The following is a 25,057-nucleotide window of genomic DNA, read 5'->3' as shown; positions in this document are numbered from 1 at the left end:
TGAGCAAGTGTTTAGACACATGTTGCTATCACCAACTGCCCTAATATGATATGATCAGTCAAAAGCCAATCAACTCCAAATGGAGTTGATTATGTGGTTGAGAATTTATAAGTATTATTATGCTAAATACCATGAAACCTCTAGGTATGAAGAGTTTTATCCCTTGAGGGCAAATTTTTTCTTTGATGACTTCATTATCAATAACGAACATTTATTAAACAATTTTTGTAGGTCCATGGAGTATGCAACACTCAGGATATTCACTGAGGAATCAAAGAAGTATGAGACAACATCCCTGACAATTGCAATTTACCAATATATGTAGGAGACAAGATGAATACACGAGGATTTATATAAATGTGTGATAAGCTTAAAGGTAAATGGGGTTCATTTTTACTGTGTGTTATAGGAGACTAGTAGAGAAGATCTTTATGGTGCTTGGAGCACTTGAGAAAGATAATAAGAGAGGATGGATCCATACCTAAGCATTGGAGACAGAATAGGAAGTAGAACAAAGCATGTTCAGGTAGATAAAACAGTGTGAACAAAGATACATAAGAATTAAAACTCATTAATTGATTAAAATTTATGAGAGAATATGAAGAGTAAGTGAATGAATAAATAAACAAACAGTTTTCTCCAGGGACTATCTAAAGCTCTGGAGATTCTGATTATTAACACCAAAGCATAGTAACATCTTCCTAATATTTGAATACCTTCTCTCTTACCTTAGGGACAATCTGTGAGGAAACTAATTGTATTAAAATGACTACAGTCACTTGAGTCAGAAACAGAGTCCTGTCATTCCCACAAGGCAGAATTTTATCAAATCAGACCAAACTTTCCTCCTTTTCCCCAACTCCCTGGATATACACTGTAACAGTGTATTATGCTATGTATAATAAGCCTATCACTTTTATTTATATTTCCATTAAAAACTAAAAGAAATGTTGCCCTCCTTTTAAAATAATGAACAAATTTTTATTAATAAAATCAAATTCTGGTCTTCCATCATTAAACATAATATATAATGTAACATAAGCCTAATCAGAGTAATTAAAATCAAGTAAGAGTAATTAAATTTAAATCTATTAAAATAAATGAAATGTTCCTAAGAGTTTTAGAGAGGTTTATCTTCAGTAACCTGTGGATTTATAAATCAGTCTAAAAAATACATTAAAACTTACAAACTGTTGTCCTTAAAGGTATGTAAATGGAATTATTCAGGCAAAAGATTTTGTTCATTGATGTTCACATTCCTTATATTCCTGCTACAGGATAAAACATTCAGATTTTTTTTTCTCCTTCCCCGGAATCACACTGAAATGTGTAATTTTTGAATAGGTTTTAACGTCTGTGGACATCTTGTGATTCTAGCTCATATTGGCAGTTTAAAATATCTAAATTTATCTTTTGTTCCTCATATTCAGTAAGTTTTTAAGTTAATACAAACAGTACTAAAATGAACCAACTTTTTTTATCCTATCAAGTGAGTATGGTTTGTTTACTTTCAGAGAATGCCCTAAAGGAGATTTTTAAACTAAATATCATACTATATTTAAGTCATCATGCATTCCTTTTATTTGTTCATTTATTCACCAATTCATTCATTTCTTCTTTGAATATATATTCACTGTGTACTTGCAACATGCCAAGCACACTTCTATATTCTAGGCATAAAACTGCAATCAAGATGCATGAATATAAATGTGAAACTGAGAATATGAAGGGTTAGGAAGCAGGTTCAGGGCACTTGGGGAGAATTTCCAGTTTCAGCTCCAAGATGTGAAGATCTCAGAGGTAATCACTCTAGTCCCTACAACAAGGAAAAGCAGAACAAACTGAAAATCAATGACTTACCAATCAGAGAACTTGTACTCATACATAAGACAACCAATCTCACAAGGCATTCCACCACCCCCAAATCTCCAAAGACAGGTTCATCCAGAGAGATACCGTCAAGATCTACTTACCTGGAACAGAACCTGGTAGGAGCACTTCAATGGCAACTGTAGGGACCGTCCCTGGGCAAGAATTGGCTTGAGCCCAGAGTCAGCTAAGCTGGACGTGCTTCTTGGGTCCAAAGGTCAATAGGTCCAGACCGCTCCTTGAGGCCAGAAGTCAATAGGTCCGGATGGCCTATTGACTGCTGAATGCTTCCTGGAGCTAGAGGTCAATGGCCTATTGAACAGACAAACTGTTCCCTACGGCAAATAGCCAAGGGCCTTAGGTCTTGCATACAAGCCAAGGCGTGTCTCATTGTCCTGTACACGGATAATGAGGTCCAAAGGTTAAGATGCAAATGTCTGCCTTCCTTGAGCAATTTCCATAAGAAATGGAACATGTCACCTCAGGGCTCTAAAGATAGTCACGTACCAGGAAGTAGCTGCTGGACAAAAGGAGTATAAAAATAAAGCAACTGGTGCTTTTGGCACTGCAGTCTTGTACCGTCTTTGTGTGTCTGTGTGTTTCTTTATGTGTCTGTATGTTTCTTTCTATGTTCATCCCCCGTTCTGTAATCGGGGGATTACAGCAACTATGACTGATTGCTGGAGGCTGAGTGTGGAGTAGTATGAGTGAGAAAGCAGTCTTAGAGGAGGTCCCCACACTTTCATAGGTTTTGCTTTTAGAATCCCACTAAGTTCTCAGGGCAAGAAGTCAGGAAAGATCTCCTTATGGCTCTGGAAGGGAGAGAAGAGAAGAGTAATCATGAAATATGACCAGATAATTCCCTATGATAAAGGCCTACTCTCCAGGGGATAAAATTTAGAATTTTGTAGAAGAATCAAGAGAGGAAAGAAAAAAGGTAAAGAAACGACATGTAATAATCAATGTCGATTGTGTTCAGAAGAATAAAAGCCTGAGATAAGGACTTAAAAGAAGGGAAGTGTCTCCTTACATATGGTCTCCTCAAACTGACGTTTTTGTGGAGGTAATATTTAATCTGAGGATTGGAATTTGGAGGTGGAACAAGGGTGCAGGTAGGGAGAGAGGTGACAAAGAGCTTGAGGAATGGAAAGAAAGTCTGTATTACAATGGACAACATAGTAAATGAGGAAAGAGTGGAAGGACATGAAGTTAGGATCGGTGGTGTGGAGCTATATACCATGGGACGTTTTACTGGCTAATCATAGTTTGCATTTCAAATAGGTTTCATGACTAATTTTAGTACAGAAGTGGCATAATCTGAATTAAAATTTAGAAAACATAATTTTAGATTCTCTACAGAAGATAGATTGAATAATGTAAGAAGGCAAAAAAATATTTGTAAGGCTATTAAATCCAAGTGGAAGGTAATGGTAGATTGGATTAGAATGATGGCAGTTGTAGCAGACACTGGTCATCTAGTCACAAAACTTTTCCTGCTGGACCCAACTAGACTAAGTATCCTGACTTCTTTGCATCTAAGTGTAGTTGTATAACTGAATTCTTGTTAGTGGAATATTAATGGCCATTATGGAAATCACCTCCAGGCCTGGAAATACACATCTCCCTCCTGATTCTCCACTCTTGCCTTCCTTCATCTGCTATCTGGTAGATGTGCATCCAAGGTGGCATAATGTTAATTAGGTAGACTCTCTGAATGACTGCATAGAGTACAACACCCCCTCCCACCCCTCTAAACAAACAGACACACCCCACCATCCATGCTGCACATTTGACTTTAAATTTCAAGGAAATAACGTTCTACCTTCTTAAAAGTGGCAAAACTAGTCTGATCTGTTGAAATTCAGATAGTTATTAGCCTCAAAGGAATAATGACCAGAAAGAAACAGGAGCAAGCCTTCTGGATTACTGGCAACTTTCTATTTCTTCATCTGAGTGCTGCTCACATGGGTACGTTCAGTTTGTGAAAAATGACCAGACTGTATAATTATGATAATTTCATTTTTTTGTATGTGTTTTATTCTTCACTAAAATATTTTAAATTTCTAGTGTTTCAATGATTTTTAAAATTTATCTGCTATGGCAGCTCATATTAGTTTAAGTATTTAGTAGTGGAAATGTACAAAGGTAAACATATTTGAAATATAATTTCTACATAGAATCAGCAAAAAAATGTCTATAAATTGGATATGGACACTTAGCAGGTGCAAACACATTTGACTCTCATGCATCTGTCCTGAGAAACTCCATATTGGCCTTATTTCCCTTCAATTCAAATCTTTATGATTCTTACCCTGAAATGGGACTATCATCCCATATACTATTTTCTTTGTCAATGATGACATATCTTGTCTTTCTGAATTCTAAATCTGATTAAGTCTCTAAGTCTGCCACTCAGAATGATAGATTTCAGAGTCTTAACCTAGGAAAGTACAATATTAGCACCTTATTGAATAAATCTGAATTCAAAATTTCAGTAATTCCCTTGAGTGTTTCTATACAATAGATTGAAGAGTTTAATTTTTCTTGTCTAAAGTGTTTATTTTCATGGACATATAAACTGACTTAGGTTTCCTTAAAACTACTTTACATTTTATAACATAACTACTCTGAAAAGTAGTTTCTGTCTTGTTTTTAAACTTGAATTTATGGATTATAGAATTTTCTTCACTCAATAAAATAATTTTAATATACTTTAAATATCCTAGTACAAATGGTCTCCAAGGAAATGTGTCCTTATTTTTAAAAATTAGTAAGTAGGTTAATCCTCTTGAGACAAGTGGCATAGTGTACAAAAAGGATTTTAGTTTCTGCAATCTTAAAAACCACAAAACAAGCTATTTGGTTTCTCATATAGGCTGGAAACATCTTAGAGTAAACAATAAGCCTGAAATTTTCTCTTTTTACCTTTCCTTTCTAGACTTAAATACACACACACACACACACACACACATATATATATATATTGTGTGTAACCAAGGAAAATATGCTTCAAATTTAACATAAATTGGAGAACATTGCCTCTTTTTAATAAAAATCATGAGACGAAATGAGACTAGATAAGATTTTTGTCATGATAAAATCTTTCGACTTCCACACCTGCATATATGTTTCTGATGCTAGTGTATTTTTAGATGAGAATGTGAGATAGAAATATAAGTTTAGGCAACATAAATATGTGATGGATATGCAACATTCAGAAATTGCCTCTGTTCTGAGACTCACATCTAAAGAAGACAATTGGGAAAAAAATTGCTACTGAATAAATTAAGGTTTGGAATAAATTATGTACTTAGTTTAATCATACTAACTTTGTTGCATGAAGCTGTAGAAAATAAATGATTTCTTTGTAAAATCATTGCAAAAGTATGGTATAAAGTTATAGCTAATTTTTTTTTTTTTACAGAACAAGCATTAAGCTTACCATTTTGAAAGTTATACTGAAAGAATGAATTGTGTTATGAGACACCTTTGAACCTTTCAGTTTGTAGAAATCTAGTTTTGATCAGATCTTCACAGTATCCAACAGAATCAAGAATGCATTTTAATAAATGAATGAATTTTGCTTCCTATAATTATGATTGCATATACTTCTAGTATGCATGGTAGTTGTGAATACTGTGAAACATGACACTGAAAATGAATTTTTTTCTGAACTTGGGAAATTTTCTTTTATATATATCAAGCAGTCATATTGAATTCAACGGAATTGAAACATTTCATGTGAAATCCAATTTTAATATCCCAAAGATTCCTCTTATCTTACTTATGAATTGCCAAAACAGCCACAGATGCCTTTGGAACTATAATGGTGGTGGAAACATATGACTTTTACTATCATCTAGAAAACATTTTATTATGGAATTAAGAAGCAAACTAATGCTATCAAGTAGTTTGTAATCATTTTTTTCATTGTAATTTAAATTGAGGCTAGACAGTATCCATATGAATTCCTTTATGACTTTATACTCTGGCACCTTATATAACTCATCTTTTGTTGATTGAGGTTTTCCTGTGTTTTTTGACCTTAAATATAAACTGTAACCTTGAATTTAAAAAATCTCCCTACTGAGTATGCATATTTAAATGACCAGGATATAGACATTTTTAGGAAAATGATGAATTGGAGAGAATAGGAAAGCAAAGAAAGAAGTAAAAAAAGAAATGAAGGCATTTAGGACACAATCTCAGTTATCTCATAATCGTTTGTAATTGCTGGAGATGTTTGTACATTTTTTTAATATGAGAGCTGCAACATACAAAATGTAATGTGGTTCAAATACAGTTTAACAAATGGCATAATATTCTTTGTAGGGAAAATACTGTCATTCTTTAGAAAAATTTAGTGATATGATAAACTTTTTAGGAAATGAATATGAGGACCTAAATATGTTCTGGAAGAAGACAAAAAAAACAAGGTAAAATGAAAAAGTTAACGTAATTTTAAATTATGTGCTGAACTAGAAAGAAAAGAGCAGAGCAGGTGGATGTGAATCAGATACAGAAGCAAAGGAAACAGACTACCATGGCAACCAGGAGAAACATGCAGAGCCCTGGCAGTAATGAAAACTACCTGGCATAGCCAGCTAACATTTTATTGTTAAGTAGTTTGTTTTGTAGGACTCTCCTATGACACTACAAATATTCTGTGAACAGACTATACAAACAAAACAATTATCATACATGAGGATACACTTATGTATTCTCGAGTATACATCAGAGAAAAGAGAACAACCAGGGCGAGTGAGATGAAAGTAAATTTGTCTTTAGACAAAAACAGAAAAGCAGAACTAAAAGTGGTCATGAGGATGTAAATCTTGAAGAACTTTCAGAAGTTGGGTGAGGTTATTGAACTCCCACTGTGTATGCCTTAGAGATGTTTAAGTCAATTTTACGCTAATTTTAAAAGACAGAGAGTCCCTAGCTGAAATCTGACTTAAAGAATAGCAAAGCCTATTTAAAAAAGAAAAAAAGAGTAACAAACACGGAGAAAAAGATGGTTTAGTAAAGAAGAGTCATTAGACAGTGTAAAATAATTTAAAGTAAATACTTTGGAACAAAAAGTCAAATACAAAACAGTTAAAAGTAAAAATATTATGATAGTTTTTGTGTTTGTTTTACATTTTTACGGCTTTATCAATGTGATATGTTATCCCTTTGGAATGCTTAGGTCTATGGCCCTTAAGAAAAGAAAAGAAACTCAAACATTTGCATTTAGTTAGTAAAAATTTGAGTAAAAATTATATAAACAAATTTTTATAGGCTGCTTTTAAGGGAGGTTGGGTGTACATAGAAGTGTGTTTATGGATAACCTCAAGAAAAATAGATGTCTCATGCAGATCTTCCTCCTTCAGTTCTAATTTTTTCTTATTTTTTAAAAATAGAAATCAACTATGAGAAATCATACAACAGTGACAACTTTTATTCTTCTTGGGCTGACAGATGATCCACAATTACAGGTGGTCATTTTTCTTCTCCTTTTGTCCACATATATGCTGAGTGTCACTGGGAATGTAACCATCATCACCCTCACCTTACTGGATTTGCATCTTAAGACACCCATGTATTTCTTCCTCCGGAATTTTTCATTTTTGGAAGTCTCCTTTACAACTGTCTGTATTCCCAAATTTCTTGTTAGTATGGCAACAGGTGATAAGACCATCTCTTACAACAGCTGTGCAGCACAGCTGTTTTTCACTATTCTCTTGGGAGCAACTGAGTTTTTTCTCCTGGTGGCCATGTCCTATGACCGCTATGTGGCCATCTGCAAACCCCTGCATTACACGACCATCATGAGCAGCAGAGTCTGCAACTTGCTGGTCTTTGCTTCGTGGTTGGCTGGTTTCCTAATAATTTTTCCACCACTCCTTATGGGTCTGCAGCTTGATTTCTGTGCAGCCAACACTGTAGATCATTTCTTCTGTGATGTTTCTCCTATACTGCAGCTCTCTTGTACAGACACAAACGTAATAGAATTAATGATGCTTTTCTCTGCCATTTTAACGCTCCTGGTTACACTGGTGCTAGTGATTCTCTCCTACACAAACATTATCAAGACTATTCTGAAAATACCTTCTTCTCAGCAGAGGAAAAAGGCATTTTCTACATGTTCTTCCCACATGGTTGTCGTGTCCATTTCTTATGGCAGCTGCATCTTCATGTACGTGAAACCCTCTGCAAAGGAAAGAGTGTCTTTAAATAAAGGGATAGCGCTGCTCAGTACTTCTGTTGCCCCCATGTTGAATCCCTTCATTTATACCCTGAGAAACAAACAAGTGAAAGATGCCTTTAAGAACATTACCAAAAAGATTGAGATTTTCTCAATGAAGTGAATCATTTTGATGATACTACTAAAGTTATGAGTTAAATCAAACAAGAAGAGTGGAGTGTGTCACAGAGCTCTCCAATACCTGTATTGAAAATAATATTCCTCTTTTTTCACTTATAATTTTTGCTGGGACCTGTCTAATTTCCAAAGCCTAACTCTCACTTGTATTTTTCCCTCAGTCTGAGAGAACCATAGAAAAGATATTTCTTGGCTTTGGTCAAAATCATTTGTCTGTATATTTGGAACCTCTAAAGATTTCCTCTCAGAATTCTCTCAGACGAAGACAAAGTGGACTTCAAATTTTCCACACTCTTTTTCACTGTTCTGGAATTCAGGGATTCAATTTGTTATACATTTTATATAGAGCTGAATACACTACCTAGATTTGATCACCTAATGAGTTTATTATTATTGGTGGATGCAGAATGCTAAATCTGATTTTCTTACTCATTGTTTAGTAGAATTTTGAAGCAAATCAACTTGGTGGCATTTCTTTAATTACACGGTTTGATAGTTTCAAATTTTTAACAAGGCTTAGAGATATAGTGTAATCTCAGAAATGAATTTTAAAAATTTAAGGGGTTAAAGCGTTACTGCCACTGCAGTTATCAGATAGAAATTAGAGCTAACATTTATTGTTTATCATGTGCCAGGTTTTGTGAAATGTATTATCAGATTCATCTTCAAAACAGGTATTGCCATGCTACTTTATGCATAAAAACATAAGTCATATACAGATTAAATAACTTGCTGATGTCAAAAAGCAAAACCAAAAACCCATGGATGACAAAAAATGGTCCCTTAAAGCCCATGAACCTCTTACGCACTGTTAGCAAAACAAAGTGAAAATCCATCTCTACCCATGTATCACTTAGAATGCAAAAGAACATTAAGATTATTTTAGAGAATTCAATAGATTTTAAGGAATATCATAGATAAATTAAGGCCGTATGGGATCTATAGAGTACCTTATTTTTCAAATTAAGTGATTCAAACATTAAAATTAGCTACATTTGCTGATCATGTGCATAGCAGAATGTTTTTACCCTTTTCCTTTGAATGGTATTAAAAGTCAGTGTGGCAAAAGGGAAGAATTTTCCCTTAAAGACTAGTGTAAATTTCCTCAATGAATATTTTTCTATGACTTAGGTTCCATGCAAAGTAACTGTTGAGTTCTTAGATGATTTCTGACTGGTAGGATTATTATTTTTTGACTTACCAAATTGTTAAAAGGGATAGCTCAGCTCAGTATTTCTGTTGCCCTCATATTGAATCCCTTCATTTATATATTATGAAAGAAACACATGAAAGATGCCTTTAAGAATGTAAGTAAAAAAACAGAGATTTTTCTCAATGAAGTGGATCACTTAATGATACTACTAAAGTTACGAGTTAAATAAAACAAAAAGAGCGAATTTTGTCCCTTTATATTTCAAAGTAAATATAACTTTGTCAGACCTCCAGGTTAGCAAGAAATTGAATATGAATTTTATGAGCATTAGTGACAATCTTTAAATCCATTTATCTAGATAAATACTGATGTGGCTTTGAGAAGAAGCTGAGAAGATTCAAATGGTCATTTTGAATAGCAGCTGTGTATGTGTACATGGTTTTCATAAAACTGCAATACTTTAAGAGTATTTTATTTGATAATAGATAACGACATCAAAGAAGTGTCCTTAACTTTCAATATTTGGCTTTTTTTTTTCTGTCAGGAATTTAAGTTTATATGCACAAAAATTTCTACTTTATAGATAACTGCACTTAGGAAAAGTTGACTCAGAATGTTTGGAATCTGACAAAAATTCCATTGCCAGAATATCTCAGATTTTCTTCTGAACACTGTTAACTGCATCTTCACTTGCTGCCACATGCAATTGTATGGAATGATTATTTTATCTTTCTGAATATTACATTGATTATTTAATTTATTCTTTTTTTCCTGCCTCATCTTCCTTACATATAACTCTTTCTTTATGTATGAACTCTAAGCCTATTTAGTGCTTTTAAAAATCAGATATGTAGGTATATTTATTAATCGTTTAATATAGATCAAAGAGTATAACTTCTCCCTTTTCCCTTGTATTTAAAAATAATTGTCAATAACTTTGCAAAATTCAGAAATATACTTACTACGTTTAACTACTTAGAATGCATAGGATTTTTTTCCTTCCATTTGTATACTGTTTGTAAGTGGATGATGGCAAATACAAAGGAAAGAAACTCTAGGCCCAAGCTATCATGGGAAATGATTAGTGCAAGTAATTTTTCACTTAATTTAAAATAAATCATTAGTAATCTGGTTTACTGTGCAAATACCAGAGATCAGGGTTCATTATTAGAACTTTTGATTTTCAAATTTTGCTAGACTTTTAAAATTATTAAAATTCCTTTTGTGTACCTATTTATTCCATTCTCAATGTTCTTTTTTCTCTGGAACCGAAAGGGAAAAAATAACTAAGTTTGTATTTCACTAATATATGCTGAATAAGTGTTAAGACAAGCTAGACTCAAAGTATATTAATTTTCTTAAATAGCCTTCCAGCCTTTTATTTCTAACTCATTCTCCACATTGTTATTAAGAATACTTTCTAAAATATAAATGGATCATGCCACCATTCTGCTAACAAATTTTTGGTGGTTCTCTATTGCTTCCAAAATAATATTCAAACTCCTCAAATATTTTCATAACTTGGCCTTTCTAGTTTCGTTTCTTATCTCTTCCAACTAGTAGTTCTATCATTCAACCCGTGATACAATTAAGCATGTTGCAAAAATCGTGTGCTCTCGCATACAGACAATGCATGCTTCTTGCCCAAATCTTCTCTGCTAGTTTGTAAAACTTCAATCATTCATTAAAGTTAATAATATGGAGCCTCCTGTGGAAGGCCTGGTTGACAAGTGTCTGTTAGTCACTACATACTCAAACTTTTATACTATTTGTAGTCAACTCTAGATGGTGCTTACCATAGCACATGTAATGAACAGCATTTGTTTACTGCAATGGATTCTACATCTTACAAATTTCTATATTCTCTTTACCTAACCCAGTGACTAATAAGGAATAAATTAATTAATTAATGAAGTAGTGAATGATAGGAAATAAGAGTAAAGGTAATATGTTCACCAACAAAATAAGATTTAGATGTGGCATATGATGGAAATTAATATAAAAAGTTAAGGCTAGGTTCAGAATGTCTGTTATAGAATAATTAATAGATTAGGTTTGATAACAGGTGGTGTGAAAAAACAATGTTTAGGTGTTAGAAAACTTCAAGTTCTTTTTTTGTTTGTTTATTTTTGTTTTTTAAAGGCTGCTCAAGATACTTTGAGTTCTTTATAAACATGGAGTATGTATGAGCACTGATGAAAGAATTAAATTTTATGATAAATAAAGTCCCATTATAACATACCTCAAAAATTTTGCTTAGTTTTTGTTCCACACTTTAAAATAAGTTTTGAAAAATCTTTCTAAGTCAAAAGAAAATAATTAATGTTGTCATTAATTTAGGAATTATGTATATCAGAAAATATTTAGAGTATAATGATAGGGAACTTGAGAAAAAAATGCTTATAACAAAATAAATGCTATCTTCAAGCATTAAGATCACTATATCTCAAAAATTATGGAGTTGTTTTTCTTTTATTAAGTCTTCAATTGACATTTATCAAAAATTCTGTCAATAAAACATATATGTATTCACAGTATTTTGTACATTTATTTATGTATAAATTATGTATTGACAACAGCATAAAATATTTTGAAATTTTAATATAAAAATAGAAATTAAGTAGGGAAATTATAGAAAAGAAGCAATATGGTTTATAACGTAACTTTAGGGTATAACTTTTAATTTTATTAATGATATAAATATTAGTTTCACTTTAATTAAGTCTACTTTAGTATATTTTAAAATATGATTTAATTTTTTTGATAAATGATCTGAAAGTTTTATTGCAAGTTTATTTTACTTAATACTATTAGTAGTGTTGTCATAGTACAAAATTAATGCTTTGTAATAACATGCAGAATCAGCTTAAAAGAAGTGGAAAGCGTAATAATTATTGTTCAGTCCCATTCAAATATTTTTTGAAGTTGAGCTACTATACTTCTATCTTCTCTGATGTTAATCATCTTGATTTTTCATTTTTATATAGTATTTTAAAAGCACACAAATTTTTTTATTAGAAAATTTTAGAAAGTATTAAAATGATTCTGTTTCCAAGTTTTCTAATAGGTAGATGAGCATTTTTATAATGAATGTGTCTACATAATTTGCAGTAATAAAAAACATAGTGGGAACTCCTGACAATCTATTTTCAGATTTCTTACTTATTTCAACTTTCTTTTGAAAACTGGTTACTTTTTCACTTTTTGCTAAAATATCATCTATTTTGGAATAGAGTAATGGGTAATATCTTCAAGAAAGCATATTATTGGCCAGGTGCGGTAGCTCATGCCTGTAATCCTAGTATTCTGGGAGGCCGAGGCAGGTGGATCGTTTGAGCTCAGGAGTTCGAGACCAGCCTGAGCAAGAGCGAGACACCGTCTCTACTAACAATAGAAATAAATTAGCTAGACAACCAAAAATATATAGAAAAAATTAGCCGGGCATGGTGGCACATGCCTGTAGTCCCAGCTGCTCAGGAGGCTGAGGCAGGAGGATGGCTTGAGCCCAGGAGTTGGAAGTTTCTGTGAGCTAGGCTGACACCATGGCACTGTAGCCTGGGCAACAGAGTGAGACTTTGTCTCAAAAAAAAAAAAAAAAAAAAAGCATATTATTGATGGCTGTTATCACAGAAAAGGGAAAATTTGGATATGTCTACTTGTAAAATAAAATTCCATAATTCTCTTTAAGGTGTCTTTTAAAAATATTTTGCCTGAGAAGTTCTGATTCTGTATTTGTTACAACTTTTTAAAATGATTATTATCATGTCATCATACACGTATATGCTTCTCCTCCTTTTCCTCTTCCTCCTCCTTTTTCTTCTAATAATCCCTCAAAAATGTAAAAAACCAAAATTCTTAGATGAAAGTTTGTGCAAACACAGTTCTTGGGCTGTATTTGGCCCATGGGCTGTAGTTTGCTGGCCCATGGAATGAATAATAGCAAAGGGCTGGAGTAAGAAGGCATGTTAATTTATTTGACAAGCTGTGTGATATGTTTCTGGTATTATCTATTGAACCATAAAAGTGCACTCACCAAATGAATAAATGGATATTTAGTGCCAAAATTGTTTTGATATATTCAAATAAATAGACAACTTAAAAGACAATTGCAATTGAAGTTATCACCTAATTTACCTTATGGGTTCATTGTCATCTTCTAAAATTTATCTGTGTTAGGAGAGGTAAATGTTTGAGTTGAACTGGTACACGGAATAAATCATCACTGCTGCTTCTTCCTTTTATAAGTCTTTAATGGTGGCCTTAAGGTCTCAAGTACTACCAAGGATATAATGTTTTAGATGCTTTAGATTTATTATTTGTTAGTGAGGGAGACTTCATGGTTTTCTACTTGGCCCTGAATATATCTTTTTTAACTATATGCACAGGAAAATTTTGCACATGCACTAGAATCACTGCAATATAGATTAGCACATATTGACAACTTATCAATAAACCTTCTTCCAACCCAGTTATCTTCCACTCTAATAAGTGAACACACTGGCATTCTATAGTCATCGTAATTAAGACTAGCTCAGAAATGAAGTCAAACAATCCCTAAGAATCTGTATTTATCTTCACTGGACAGTTTTCTTGGGAAAGAACCATCTATGCTTTGAGGAAGACTAGAGAAAAATTTAGATATTAATATCAATGTATGACCCTTCCTCAAAGATAACTTACTTCATGGGTTCTGGTTCTAGAAAATGACTAAAGTTTGTAATTAGATAAGGAGCTCTAACTCCATTTTAATGGTTGAATCACTCTTCCTTTCACTCATCCTAGAGTTCTTTGAATTATATAGACCAATTAGTTACTTAATGGGCTGTTTGTTTTAGTCCTAGGAACTCCATGATCTGTTATTCACTACTAAAATGTATCATGTAATTTTGGTAACCATTTTAGCCCTACTAACCAATCAGTAACAACACTCAACTTGCCAATGTCAGTTAAGTGCTATAACATAGCCTCTGCCTTCCCAGGATCCATCATCTCCAAAGAAATCAGGGAGTTTATTTTAATGAAGTCTTCATTTTATACCAATGGTTACAATACTTTTTAAATGTGCTAGCAAACCCCCTTGTGAATACGTCAATATCTCAGAGAAAGAATTTCTTCTGGGTCTTCTTCAGTTACATAGTTAAGAAATATGTAAGTGAATTGCACATGATAAAACTGTTCCATATCACTGTCATCCTACATTTTTAGATTTATTTTTCTTCATTAAAATAGATATTTTTGGCAATTCTTCATTAGGACAAATACTCATGAGTCCAAGTTATAGCTGTCCAATGTAACAAAAAATTACAGCCTCCATTAAAAGCTTGAGCTTTTCCATTAAATCCACAATCACTAAAATACATTAATAAATTAAAATTCACCCTGATATAAAATTATATTTACTTTCTCTTTGGAATATTACCCTAATATTCTATTGCCATGTATATTCCCCAGGCTTTTGTCAGTATAAATTTGTAAATTATTAAATATATGGGTCTTCTCATTTGAGGTCTGATTTTTATTTGGCCCTGGATATCATGCTGCATATGACTATTTATTAACATGGAGACAGTTAATATTTCTAGTGAAGTGGTAAGAGGATATCTGGAATCCTCTTTTAAAGTTAGCTACAATATCTGTGGTCATTAGTCTTTAAGCAGGATGGCATTAGTGCCATAAGATACAGTAAGTGGAATACCTTCTGCAGACAATGAATTCCAATGTAATTTTTCCTTGGAGTAATCAGAAATATTTGAAATGTCTCAATATCTATATATCTATATCTACTTACATGTCCATATCTATCTATACTTCCAGTCGGTATGCCCCACCTCAGATTTCCAATCAATGAACTTTCACAAAAGCGATCTGGTAAGGATGTAAATTTAACTGATGTTGCTATGTAACAAACTGCAAGATCAGAGCCTACCTGTTTTCAGCCACAACTGACATGAGGATTTAAGAGATAATAAATATATTCTGGACAGTCATGGGAATGCCATGGTTTGCTGACCATAACTCAAGCTAGTAATTTGAAGGCACAAACTTGTCATGTTCTTTCTTTAAGATCCTCAATGTGGTTGGAAATAGCCTTCCCGTGTTATAGCATGTATAGTATTTACGTTTCTGATGTTTATCACATTGCTCTCTGTCACCTACATCCAGTTTGAGAAATGTCATCTTTAATTCAAGCTTTTTTCCAGATGACAATGCTTCACACTGTGGACTCCTAATATTCCATTTTTTTTTATTGTCATAGCACTGTCTTCAGAAACTTCAAGATGAGATAACTAATTCCAAATTCCCCTCCTTAAGTGTCTATGTCATGCAACCACTTGTGATACCAAATAGTCATGACGTTTGGGTTGCAATTCTCCATGGTATTTCCGCACATTTTGTACTAGCTCTTGTTCTGGATTATTTTTACAAAGATGTTTTATATCATTCAGCTTTGAAAGATAGAAATAATTTCTCCCTCAAGGGCAGCAAGCAGATTTTTTTCCTGACTAGGATTATAAAGAAAATGTCTCCCAGTGTGGCAAGGTTGGGCAGATTTTCTAACAATCTCTTTAAAATAAAAGAGGTTTCCTAAGCTCAGGGGATTTTTTAGCTGTGTCACGGACTGTGTCTGCAGCATCCATGTAGGCATTCTCTGCACTGCACCTCCCGGGGATTGGGAAGCCGAGGGAACTGATGAAAACATGGAGCTCATGCTACCTGCTATGCCCTGAGTAACATCTATTGCTTCTGACCCAGGAGTCTTGTGCTGTCTGCCAGCATCTACAAAAGTGTGGTTGGCTAACCTATTACACCCTTTCCAGTTCTTGACAATTTTGGTGAAAAAGATGAAATGCTGACAGATGACTTTCAGGAATAGGAAGGCACACGGGTTTTCCATGGGCAAGGTCAGAGATTTAAAAGAATCCCCAGATTCAAGTCTTGGATTTTCTTGCCTAAGTGGTGAGTGAGGAGAGTCAAGAGTTCCCCACTGTCCTACCTGTTAATGAGATGCAGGGCCAGCAGGCGGGATTGGAGCTAGCCACCTGAGAAGTACTTTTAGTTGTTACTCACTCCTTTAAATGTAAGGAACAAGGGTCAAGAAATCCCCAAACCTGGTAGAGGGCTTTGGGTATAATGAAAAGATAAGAAGTTTATATGACCTATACACAGATGTCCAGCTGCTTGAAATGAAAAGTAAATGTGCCAGGGACTTCCAGTTTTAACTCAGGCTGGTAAAGCTTGAAAGTTGTCACTTACTTCCTTATGTTAAGAAAAACCTGGACCACTGAAAACCACTGACTTTTCTTGGACCCATTAGAAAACTGAAGTTGTGAGAAAAAATGCCACCCTAAAATCTGGAGAGTTGCATCCAGAGAGTCATATCTGATATCTCCTTACCTGGAACAGAAGCCATAGGAACAATAAACTAGTAGGAACACTTATAAACTAATTTTGATGAATTGCTGAAGGCTGAGTGTGGATGAGAATGAGAATGAGAAATTCTTGGAGGTTATAATCTTAATGGATCCCTAACACATTTATGGGCTTTACCTCAAGTAACCCCAGCAGGTTCTCATGATAAATATTTGGGAAATAACCCTCTTATGTTCCTGCCAAGTGAAGGAAAGAGTATTCACTGTGAAATACACCCGGAGCCTTTTCCATAGCAAAGGTCCATTCATTCTCCATGGGAAAAAATTTGCCAGAGTCTAACGCTATCTAGATGAATTGCATCCTCCCCATCTGTCCCTTATTAGATTTCCTGTCTCACCAAAGGGAGGGCTTAGTCAGCAGATGTCATGCCTTTAAGGATGCAAATAGGGAATGCTGTAGCCAGGGAGGGGAGTAGGGACCAGGGAGGAAAATATAAATATCCTTGGAGAAATACCTGCGAAGATCATAGTCCAGTGACAGAGGCCCACTAAATGGCTACAGTTTACTTGAAAGATTATGGAATGCCCTGATATCCCCACATCTTACCATCATATAAATAGAAATCAGTATAATACTAGTGAATCAAAGAAAAGAAGAGCATTGGAAAAAGATCAAATACAGGCAAAAAATATATATTTTTAATTTTTTTTAATTTTTAAGTGATCTAAAAGATAATCATTTGTTTAAAACAATAGCGGTAACAATATATTGGGTGATATTTAAAATCAGTAACAACAATGTTACACATGAGAAGAGACAAAAATTGGAAAAACTCCTTTATGTTACCCACACTCCATATGAAGTGGCATAGTGTTATTTGAAGGTGGACTTAGATTAGTTTAAAATGTATATTGTAAATTCTAGAAAAAAATACATATTTTTCTTTTTTTTATTATTTTTTTGATTTTTTTTTCCAGAACATTATGGGAGTACAAAGGTTTTGGTTACATGATTTGCTTTTCTGCAGTTTGAGTCAAAGTTATATGTGTGCCCATCACCAAGACAGTATGAACTGTACCCACTAGGTGTGAATTTACCTATCCCCTTCTCCCCCCATCTGCTTGGTTTCCACTGAGTTTTACTACTATATGTGCACATGGGTGTTGATCAATCAGTTCCAATTTAATGGTGAGTACATGTGATATTTGTTTTTCCATTCTTGCGATACTTCACTTAGAAGAATGGTCTCCAGTTCCACCCAGGTTGTTACAAAAGCTATTATTAGTTCATCATTTGTTTTATGGCTGAGCAGTACTCCATAGTACACATATACTACATTTTATTAATCCACTCATGTATTGATGGGCACTTGGGTTGATGCCACATCTTTGCAATTGTGAATCGTGCTACAATAAACATTCCAGTGCACATGTCAAGAGGGGGAACATTTAGGAGGCAATCAGGTCATGATGGCTTTGCCCTCATGGATGGATTAATGCCATTATTGTGAGAGTAGGTTAGTTATCCCAGTATTTCGATCCCTTTTTCTCTTATCTCATGTACACATATTTCCTTGCCACGTGATGTCTCTTGATCTTGGACCTCCCAGCCTAAATTAGGAGCCAGTCAGCCAAAAGGTGATGTTGGAGGTAATGCTAACCTGTAATCTGAATAGCTAGGTCTAACTTGGGTGGCTCCCCACAAAAGAATAAACAATTGCCATGGGACTTCATACATCATTATATTTGTACTGCTTGTATGCTAGTGCCTTGCTTCCCTTCTGAAAATACTGTGCCTTTCACCTTACGAATGATTTTAAAAGACCTGAATACTAAACAAGAGGTCAATAGAGTCATATAGGGGACAGATTCATTGGGAGGAATTCTCCACGCACTTTCATATGTTGCTTTTCCTGAACTATGCATTCAAGAATGTTTTATAGCAAACAGATTTGAAAGATAAAAACAGTGTTTCCCTCTGGGGCAAGGCAGATTAGATTTTATTTTTTTTCTGACTAGCATATTAAAAATAACATCTCCTAGTGGGGCAAAGTTAGGCAGATTTCCAAGTAGTCCCTTAAAAGTTTGGGAATTTACTAAACGTTGGGTTTCCCAGAAACATCTACCAGGGCTTCCCTTTAAATTGACCCCCATTGGATTTAAGGCAAGAGAGGAACTGATGAGAACATGACACTTCTGTTGCCTGCTATGTAATGAGTAAAAAAGTCCTCAGTCTCTGACCCAACAGACTTGTCTTTTCCATCAGCATATATGAAATATCGGTGGGCTAGCCTGTCAGGCTAAAGGTAGGGTCAAATTTCAGAACCTTCTTAGTTTTTGGTAATAACATAAATTTGGCAGAATTTTAGAAAGACAAATATCACAGTGCTTTAAAGAAAAGAAACATTTTTATCTCATAAATGTTCAGGTTGGGAGTTGAACTTTTCCCATAAATTCTTGTGTTTCTATGCTGGTAGGCATGCAATGCTGCCAGGGACCTGGGTGTGTTCTATCTTGTTGATGAGCCATTCCTAGTGTATTTACTCACTCATGACTCTGAATGGCTTGCCATCACATCTGCATTATGAGGTAAAAAGGTGGAGAAGGGCAACCCCTTTTTTATCAAAGGATAGTCCCTGGAAGTTGCACAAATTATCTTCATTTACACTCTTTGGCCAAACTCTAGTCACATGGTCACAATAAGTTGCAAGGAAGCCTAGGGCACGAAATATTCTATTAATATAGAAGAAGTGGAGAATGCTTACTTACTTTGAAATATAAGTTTCTGATACTAGATAACATTCCAAAGACTGCAGAAAAGAAACTGAAATTTTTACAGGACATAAAATGTTTAGGTGTGGCTAGTAAATTAATAATGGTGCATTTAGCTTGTGTTACAATTTTGTCTATGATAAGCTGCGTTCTACATTTTATATTTTCAGCTTTTATTCCTACTAAAATAATCTTTTTTTCCCTGTTTTTAAATCCTTGTCTATATATCTGGGATTTCAAAACAGATGTGGGGGAAGGCAAACACATATTATGCTGAATTTCTATACTGAATTCTCTGTAGACATAGTTTAAGGTTGTTTATTTTAAATAAATATTTTGTTTTTAAAAACATTTAGTGCCTGGAAAGAATACTTAAATAGCAAAAAAAAAAAAAAATTTAAAAAAGGTGATATTTTGGGAAGTAGTATTCCTGGATCTCATATTCTCCTGATAATTTGTCATAATCTTCAGATATTTTCCTTCAGGGAATAGAAAGCATAAAAACTCCATGGGATTAAGAGTTGATTAATATCATATGGAACTGGGGGTAATGCTAATTAGAAAAGGATTCGGTACACAACTAAGTAAATTATAATAAAGGAGAAATTTAATACACTAGTCTAACTGGAATAAAGTAACTAATCAAACAATTTCCAGGATTGCCATTTATAGGTGAGAAAAAAAAACATGGTGGGGTAGAGTGAGATTCATTCAGAGTAATGAAGAATCAGTGTGCTTGGTTCAAGCACAGATGATTTTGTTTGAATAAATCTGTGTCTATTTATTTTAAAGATATTTTTTGTGTTTAAGATAAATGTTTGCATTTTAAAGTTTTTTTTGGCAGACTACTTTAGCACTCAAGAAGATAAAAATAATTAATATTTAAAAAAGTTAAAGATAATATTTCCTGTTAGATATATTGTAACTCATGGTTGTTCTCTTTTAACCATCAAAGCATTAACCTTTTCTTTTTCCAACTTTTTAAAATTTTTATTTAGGGAAAATGATGAAAAAAGACAAATGGAATATGATGGTAATTTAGACTTGAAATGGTTTGTCATTTAAAAATTTTTTGACATTCACAATATCCAACACAAACAAAATTGCATTCGTAACCTAATTTCTAATTGTTTCATAATGTAAATGTTACTATTTTTACCGTGCATGTTGGAGGGTAGTTGATGTGCATGATTGTTGAAGTTGGACACGGGTATGATCTGACATGATAAAATTCTAGATTCACACAGGTATGATCTGACATGATAAAATTCTAGATTCACACAATGGGTTGCCATTGAGGAAATTTGTATAAATAAAGAAAATTTTGTGACAGATTCCTCCACAAATATCTGAATGTGAAAGGAATGTCCAGGAAAAATAACGGTCATTTCTTTTCAGTTATGTATGCCTGTATTATTAAAATACATGGTTTTAACAGCAAAACTCCCTTCATTGTTTCTAATGAAGTTATGCATGTGTCCTTCAGTTCATTTCTGTTCAGGCTGTTTCTTCTCCCAGGAATACCTTGTCTCATTTCTCTATCTCCCTCTAAGACCTATCTTAGAATCCAAATTTCTTCCTGTAAACTTCTCGAGATATTATTGGAAACAACTTTTATTTGTTTTTATATTTTTATTATTTATTTATGTGCATTCTTTCTTCAATGTATGTTTTAGAGGTTGTAAATAGTTACCTTAATATCCTCAAGACAGAAAACATTGCCTTATATACTGCTATGCACATCACAAATAATTATTTTATCTGCTTGAGGATGAAGACACCCAGTAAGAAAATTTCCCTTTGAGATATCATTTATCTTTTTTTTTTTTTTTAAGAAATGCACTATCGTCTGGCATATAATTGCTTGTACAAAATTTTGTACCTTTAAGGGAACAACTTTGGGGAATATACTCTTTCAATTGCAATTCCTTAATCTCTAATTTACTAGCTCTGCAAATCTGAACAAATTTGTTTCTTAATCTCACCATCTCTGTTAATATATGCTGGATGTAGAAAAGAGTTACCCATGATTAATGTCTCTTTAATTGCATTTTAGCTGGATATTGGAATATCCTTATGATAGGGAAATATATGACTCCTATTAATAAAATTTGTATCAGCACTGCTCTGTGATTCATTATGCATTTGAAATTTATCAAATACTCTTTTATTTAGGCCATGCTAAACTAAAAATTGTTCATGTTTTCAATCTCTATTTCAGACAAAGAACAAAAATGTAAGTATAAAGAATATAAGTAGATGGAGAGAATTTTCACTGATAACATTTTCCCCCTTGTAATTTTTACTAATTTACATATTTTAATATTCTTTTGATTTTTTTCTCTAGCTCATTAACCTATATCTAAAATCGTTCTTAGGTTTCCATATAGCTATGTGTTTACTTCTTTCATTACGTACAATTTCCTAAACCCATATTTATATATTTGTCTCTGCTTCTATATTCTTGTATCTCACTTTTCACTTTACCTGGTCCATTCTCAAAACCATAACCTCAGAGGAAAACTGAAGTGGCTTGCTGCATACACTGACATTATCAGACCGTTCCTGCTAATTTGCTATTAGGGTGTAGTGTGGGAAGCATGGGGGTAACAACAGAGATCGAGGTGATGCAAATACTGACAGGAAAGGAAAATGAAATTCTTCCCTATGCCTTATTTTCACTTATCTAAAATTGGATTTCATTAGCCATGAAAGTAAATGAGATAAGAATCAGGCATTTAAGTTTTATTAGTAAAGGTGTACTAGCCCTGGTAATTGATCATGGCTAGAGATGTGTGTGTGTGTGTGTGTGTGTGTGTGTTAAATGCAAAATATTGATTCATGTACTTCTAATGACAGGTCTTATTTGGGGGGTTGTATGTAAATTTTTAAAATTTTATTCAAGTAAACTTTTTTAATTGAACAGGCAATGGCATACCATCCAAACTCTTGCATACTATCAAGAAAGAAAAAGCATTTTTCTGTCCTTTAAGTTCTTTTAATTTCCCTCTCATTTGTTCACATAAAACCAATGAACCATTACTACCAATTATATAGATTGTTCTTTGGAAGTAAAGTTTCAATTCTCTATCCAGATACCATGGAAATACAAACTATTATTCTTCCTGGCATAACTGTCTTTAAAACACGAATGAACATTGTATTGCTCTATCTGAACTGGCACTTTGCTAACTTTAGCTTAGTCGCTAGTTATCACTGTCATTTTTCCATAGAGATTATTATTATTTTTTCTCTTCAGTGCTGGACTGTAATGGGAAACCGTACAAGAGTGACAGTGTTCATCCTAGCAGGCTTGACTGATAATCCAGAATTGAAAGTCGTGTTGTTTATCTTCCTGCTTCTCACCTATTTGTTAAGCATCACTGGCAATCTGATCATCATCACACTCACGCTGGTGGATACGCACCTTAAGACTCCCATGTATTTTTTCCTTAGGAATTTTTCCTTCTTAGAAATTTCCTATACTACTACATGCATCCCTAAATTGCTAGTTGTTATGGCAACTGGGGACAAAACCATTTCCTATAACAGCTGTGTCACTCAAGTGTTTTTTGCCTTCCTACTTGGTGCATCTGAATTTTACTTGCTGGCTGCAATGTCCTATGACCGCTATGTTGCCATCTGTAAGCCCCTGCATTACATGACCGTCATGAGCAGCAAAATCTGCATACAGCTGGTCCTCGGTTGCTGGCTTGCTGGATTTTTTGTCATCTTTCCACCACTTCTCTTGGGCCTGAATCTTGACTTCTGTGCCTCCAACATTGTTGATCATTTCTACTGTGACACTACCCCCCTCCTGCAGATCTCCTGCACAGACACACAGCTCCTCGAGAAGATGGGGTTTGTTTCAGCTTTAGTGACACTCTTGGTCACATTGATAATGGTGATAATATCATATACTTACATTGCCCTGACAATTCTAAAAATCCCTTCAACTAGTCAGAGGAAAAAGGCTTTTTCCACATGTTCTTCTCACATGATTGTGATATCCCTTTCTTATGGCAGCTGCATCTTCATGTATGTTAAACCATCGGTCAAACAAAGAGTATCTTTTTCAAAGGGAATTTCGGTGCTCAATACCTCTGTTGCTCCGCTTTTGAACCCTTTCATCTACACCTTAAGAAACCAACAAGTGAAGAAAGCCTTCGTGAATCTGATATATAGGGCTATCTCTTTCTCAAAGAAATGAACATTCCATTGCATTATATAAAGGAAATGAATAAAGGAGACTCAAATATTATCAATGTATTCAGTAGTACCTTCCAAGATATAATCTCTTCCTTTTCTTTCTTTTCATTGCTTTGATATTAATCTTTATGTCTTTTCAAACTTTATTTTTTTCACAAAAATCTTTGGCCTACAGGAGATAATTTTCTTTCTATTCTTTATTAAACATGTTTTTTTTCTTATCTTACTTCTTTTCCTCTAGATATCTGAAAGAAATTGAGCTAAGTTTTTACATACATATATTTTCTTTTTTAATAATTCCAGTTAGTATAGACTACAAAATATTGTTTCATTTACATTACATTTGATGTATCCTACAACACAGAGGTTATTATACTTATTTGTGATCAGTTACACAAATTTATTTAAATTTTTGTCATACTACCAATTTATTGGTATATATTCTATTTAAAAAATTAAAAGAAAATTATAACGGAGATTAGTCATCAGTGTTGATGTCCATCTTTAAAAATGTATGCTAATATGTATATAATTGTTTTAAAGTATATTCTGTAGAAATCAGTCATTTAATTTCTATTTGAGAGAAGTTACATTTGTAAAAGTTTCAATTATGGTTGAAAGAAAATGTATTTTATTGGTTTATTTTTAAAGTTAATGATGAAATATAACATTTAGTTGATATCTGCATACCCCTCAAAACTCCCTTTGATTCACTTGGGATATTCTGAAACTGACTGTAAATGACTTATGAATGATTATCAAATAAGACCAATGCTAACTCAATATTTTTTTCAGAAATTATTTGTCTGGTCTATATTAGAGATATATATATGTGAATAATATACATATACTGATTGACATAAATATGGACATATACCTATATAGATGTATTTTTTATGAGTAAAACCAGGACAGTAGAAGTATCAAATCCTTCTCTTAAAGAGATGTTGTAACTTTAGGTAAGAATCTATTAGATGTTAATTTCTGTGTAATGATCAGAACTTAAAAAAGTAGAAAATATTTTCACAGGGACATATTCTATTTCATGATTTTTTCCATAAATATGTGTGCTTAGGCAATTTTTTATCATTTTATTTTAGATAACTCATATAAGTGGCAGTATGCAGTAATTGTCTTTCTGTGACTGGCTTATTTCATTTAGCATAATGTCCTCCAGGTTTATCCATAGTCACAAATCAAGATTTCCTTCTTTATAAATGCTGAATAACATTCCATTGTATGTATATGCAACACTTCTCTATCCACTATCCATTTATTTGTTGATGGTCATTTGGATTATTTCCATATTTTGGCTATTGT

General features: G+C 33.5%; 2 protein-coding genes across 2 annotated transcripts; both read left to right on the top strand.

Moving 5' to 3' along the window:
* Positions 1-7,197: 7,197 nt before the first annotated feature.
* On the top strand, positions 7,198-8,289 carry LOC123639724 (olfactory receptor 6C74). Its single transcript, XM_045553783.1, has one exon. It carries the CDS (start codon positions 7,281-7,283, stop codon positions 8,217-8,219), a length of 939 nt encoding a protein of 312 aa, XP_045409739.1. The 5' UTR covers positions 7,198-7,280; the 3' UTR covers positions 8,220-8,289.
* A 14,510-nt stretch (positions 8,290-22,799) lies between these two features.
* On the top strand, positions 22,800-23,738 carry LOC123639716 (olfactory receptor 6C74-like). The gene has a single exon (XM_045553775.1). The coding sequence runs from the start codon at positions 22,800-22,802 to the stop codon at positions 23,736-23,738; it is 939 nt and encodes a 312-aa protein (XP_045409731.1).
* Positions 23,739-25,057: the final 1,319 nt, after the last annotated feature.

Source organism: Lemur catta, chromosome 6 (genome assembly GCF_020740605.2).
Source record: "Lemur catta isolate mLemCat1 chromosome 6, mLemCat1.pri, whole genome shotgun sequence".
NCBI classification, from domain to species: Eukaryota; Metazoa; Chordata; class Mammalia; order Primates; family Lemuridae; genus Lemur; species Lemur catta.
The sequence above is the reverse complement of the archived record's forward strand: the minus strand, read 5'-3'. Positions and strand labels throughout refer to the sequence as shown.

Excerpts from the sequence above, each read along its gene's own strand:
- LOC123639724 (XM_045553783.1), top strand. The coding sequence starts at position 7,281 with ATGAGAAATCATACAACAGTGACAACTTTTATTCTTCTTGGGCTGACA.
- LOC123639716 (XM_045553775.1), top strand. The coding sequence starts at position 22,800 with ATGGGAAACCGTACAAGAGTGACAGTGTTCATCCTAGCAGGCTTGACT.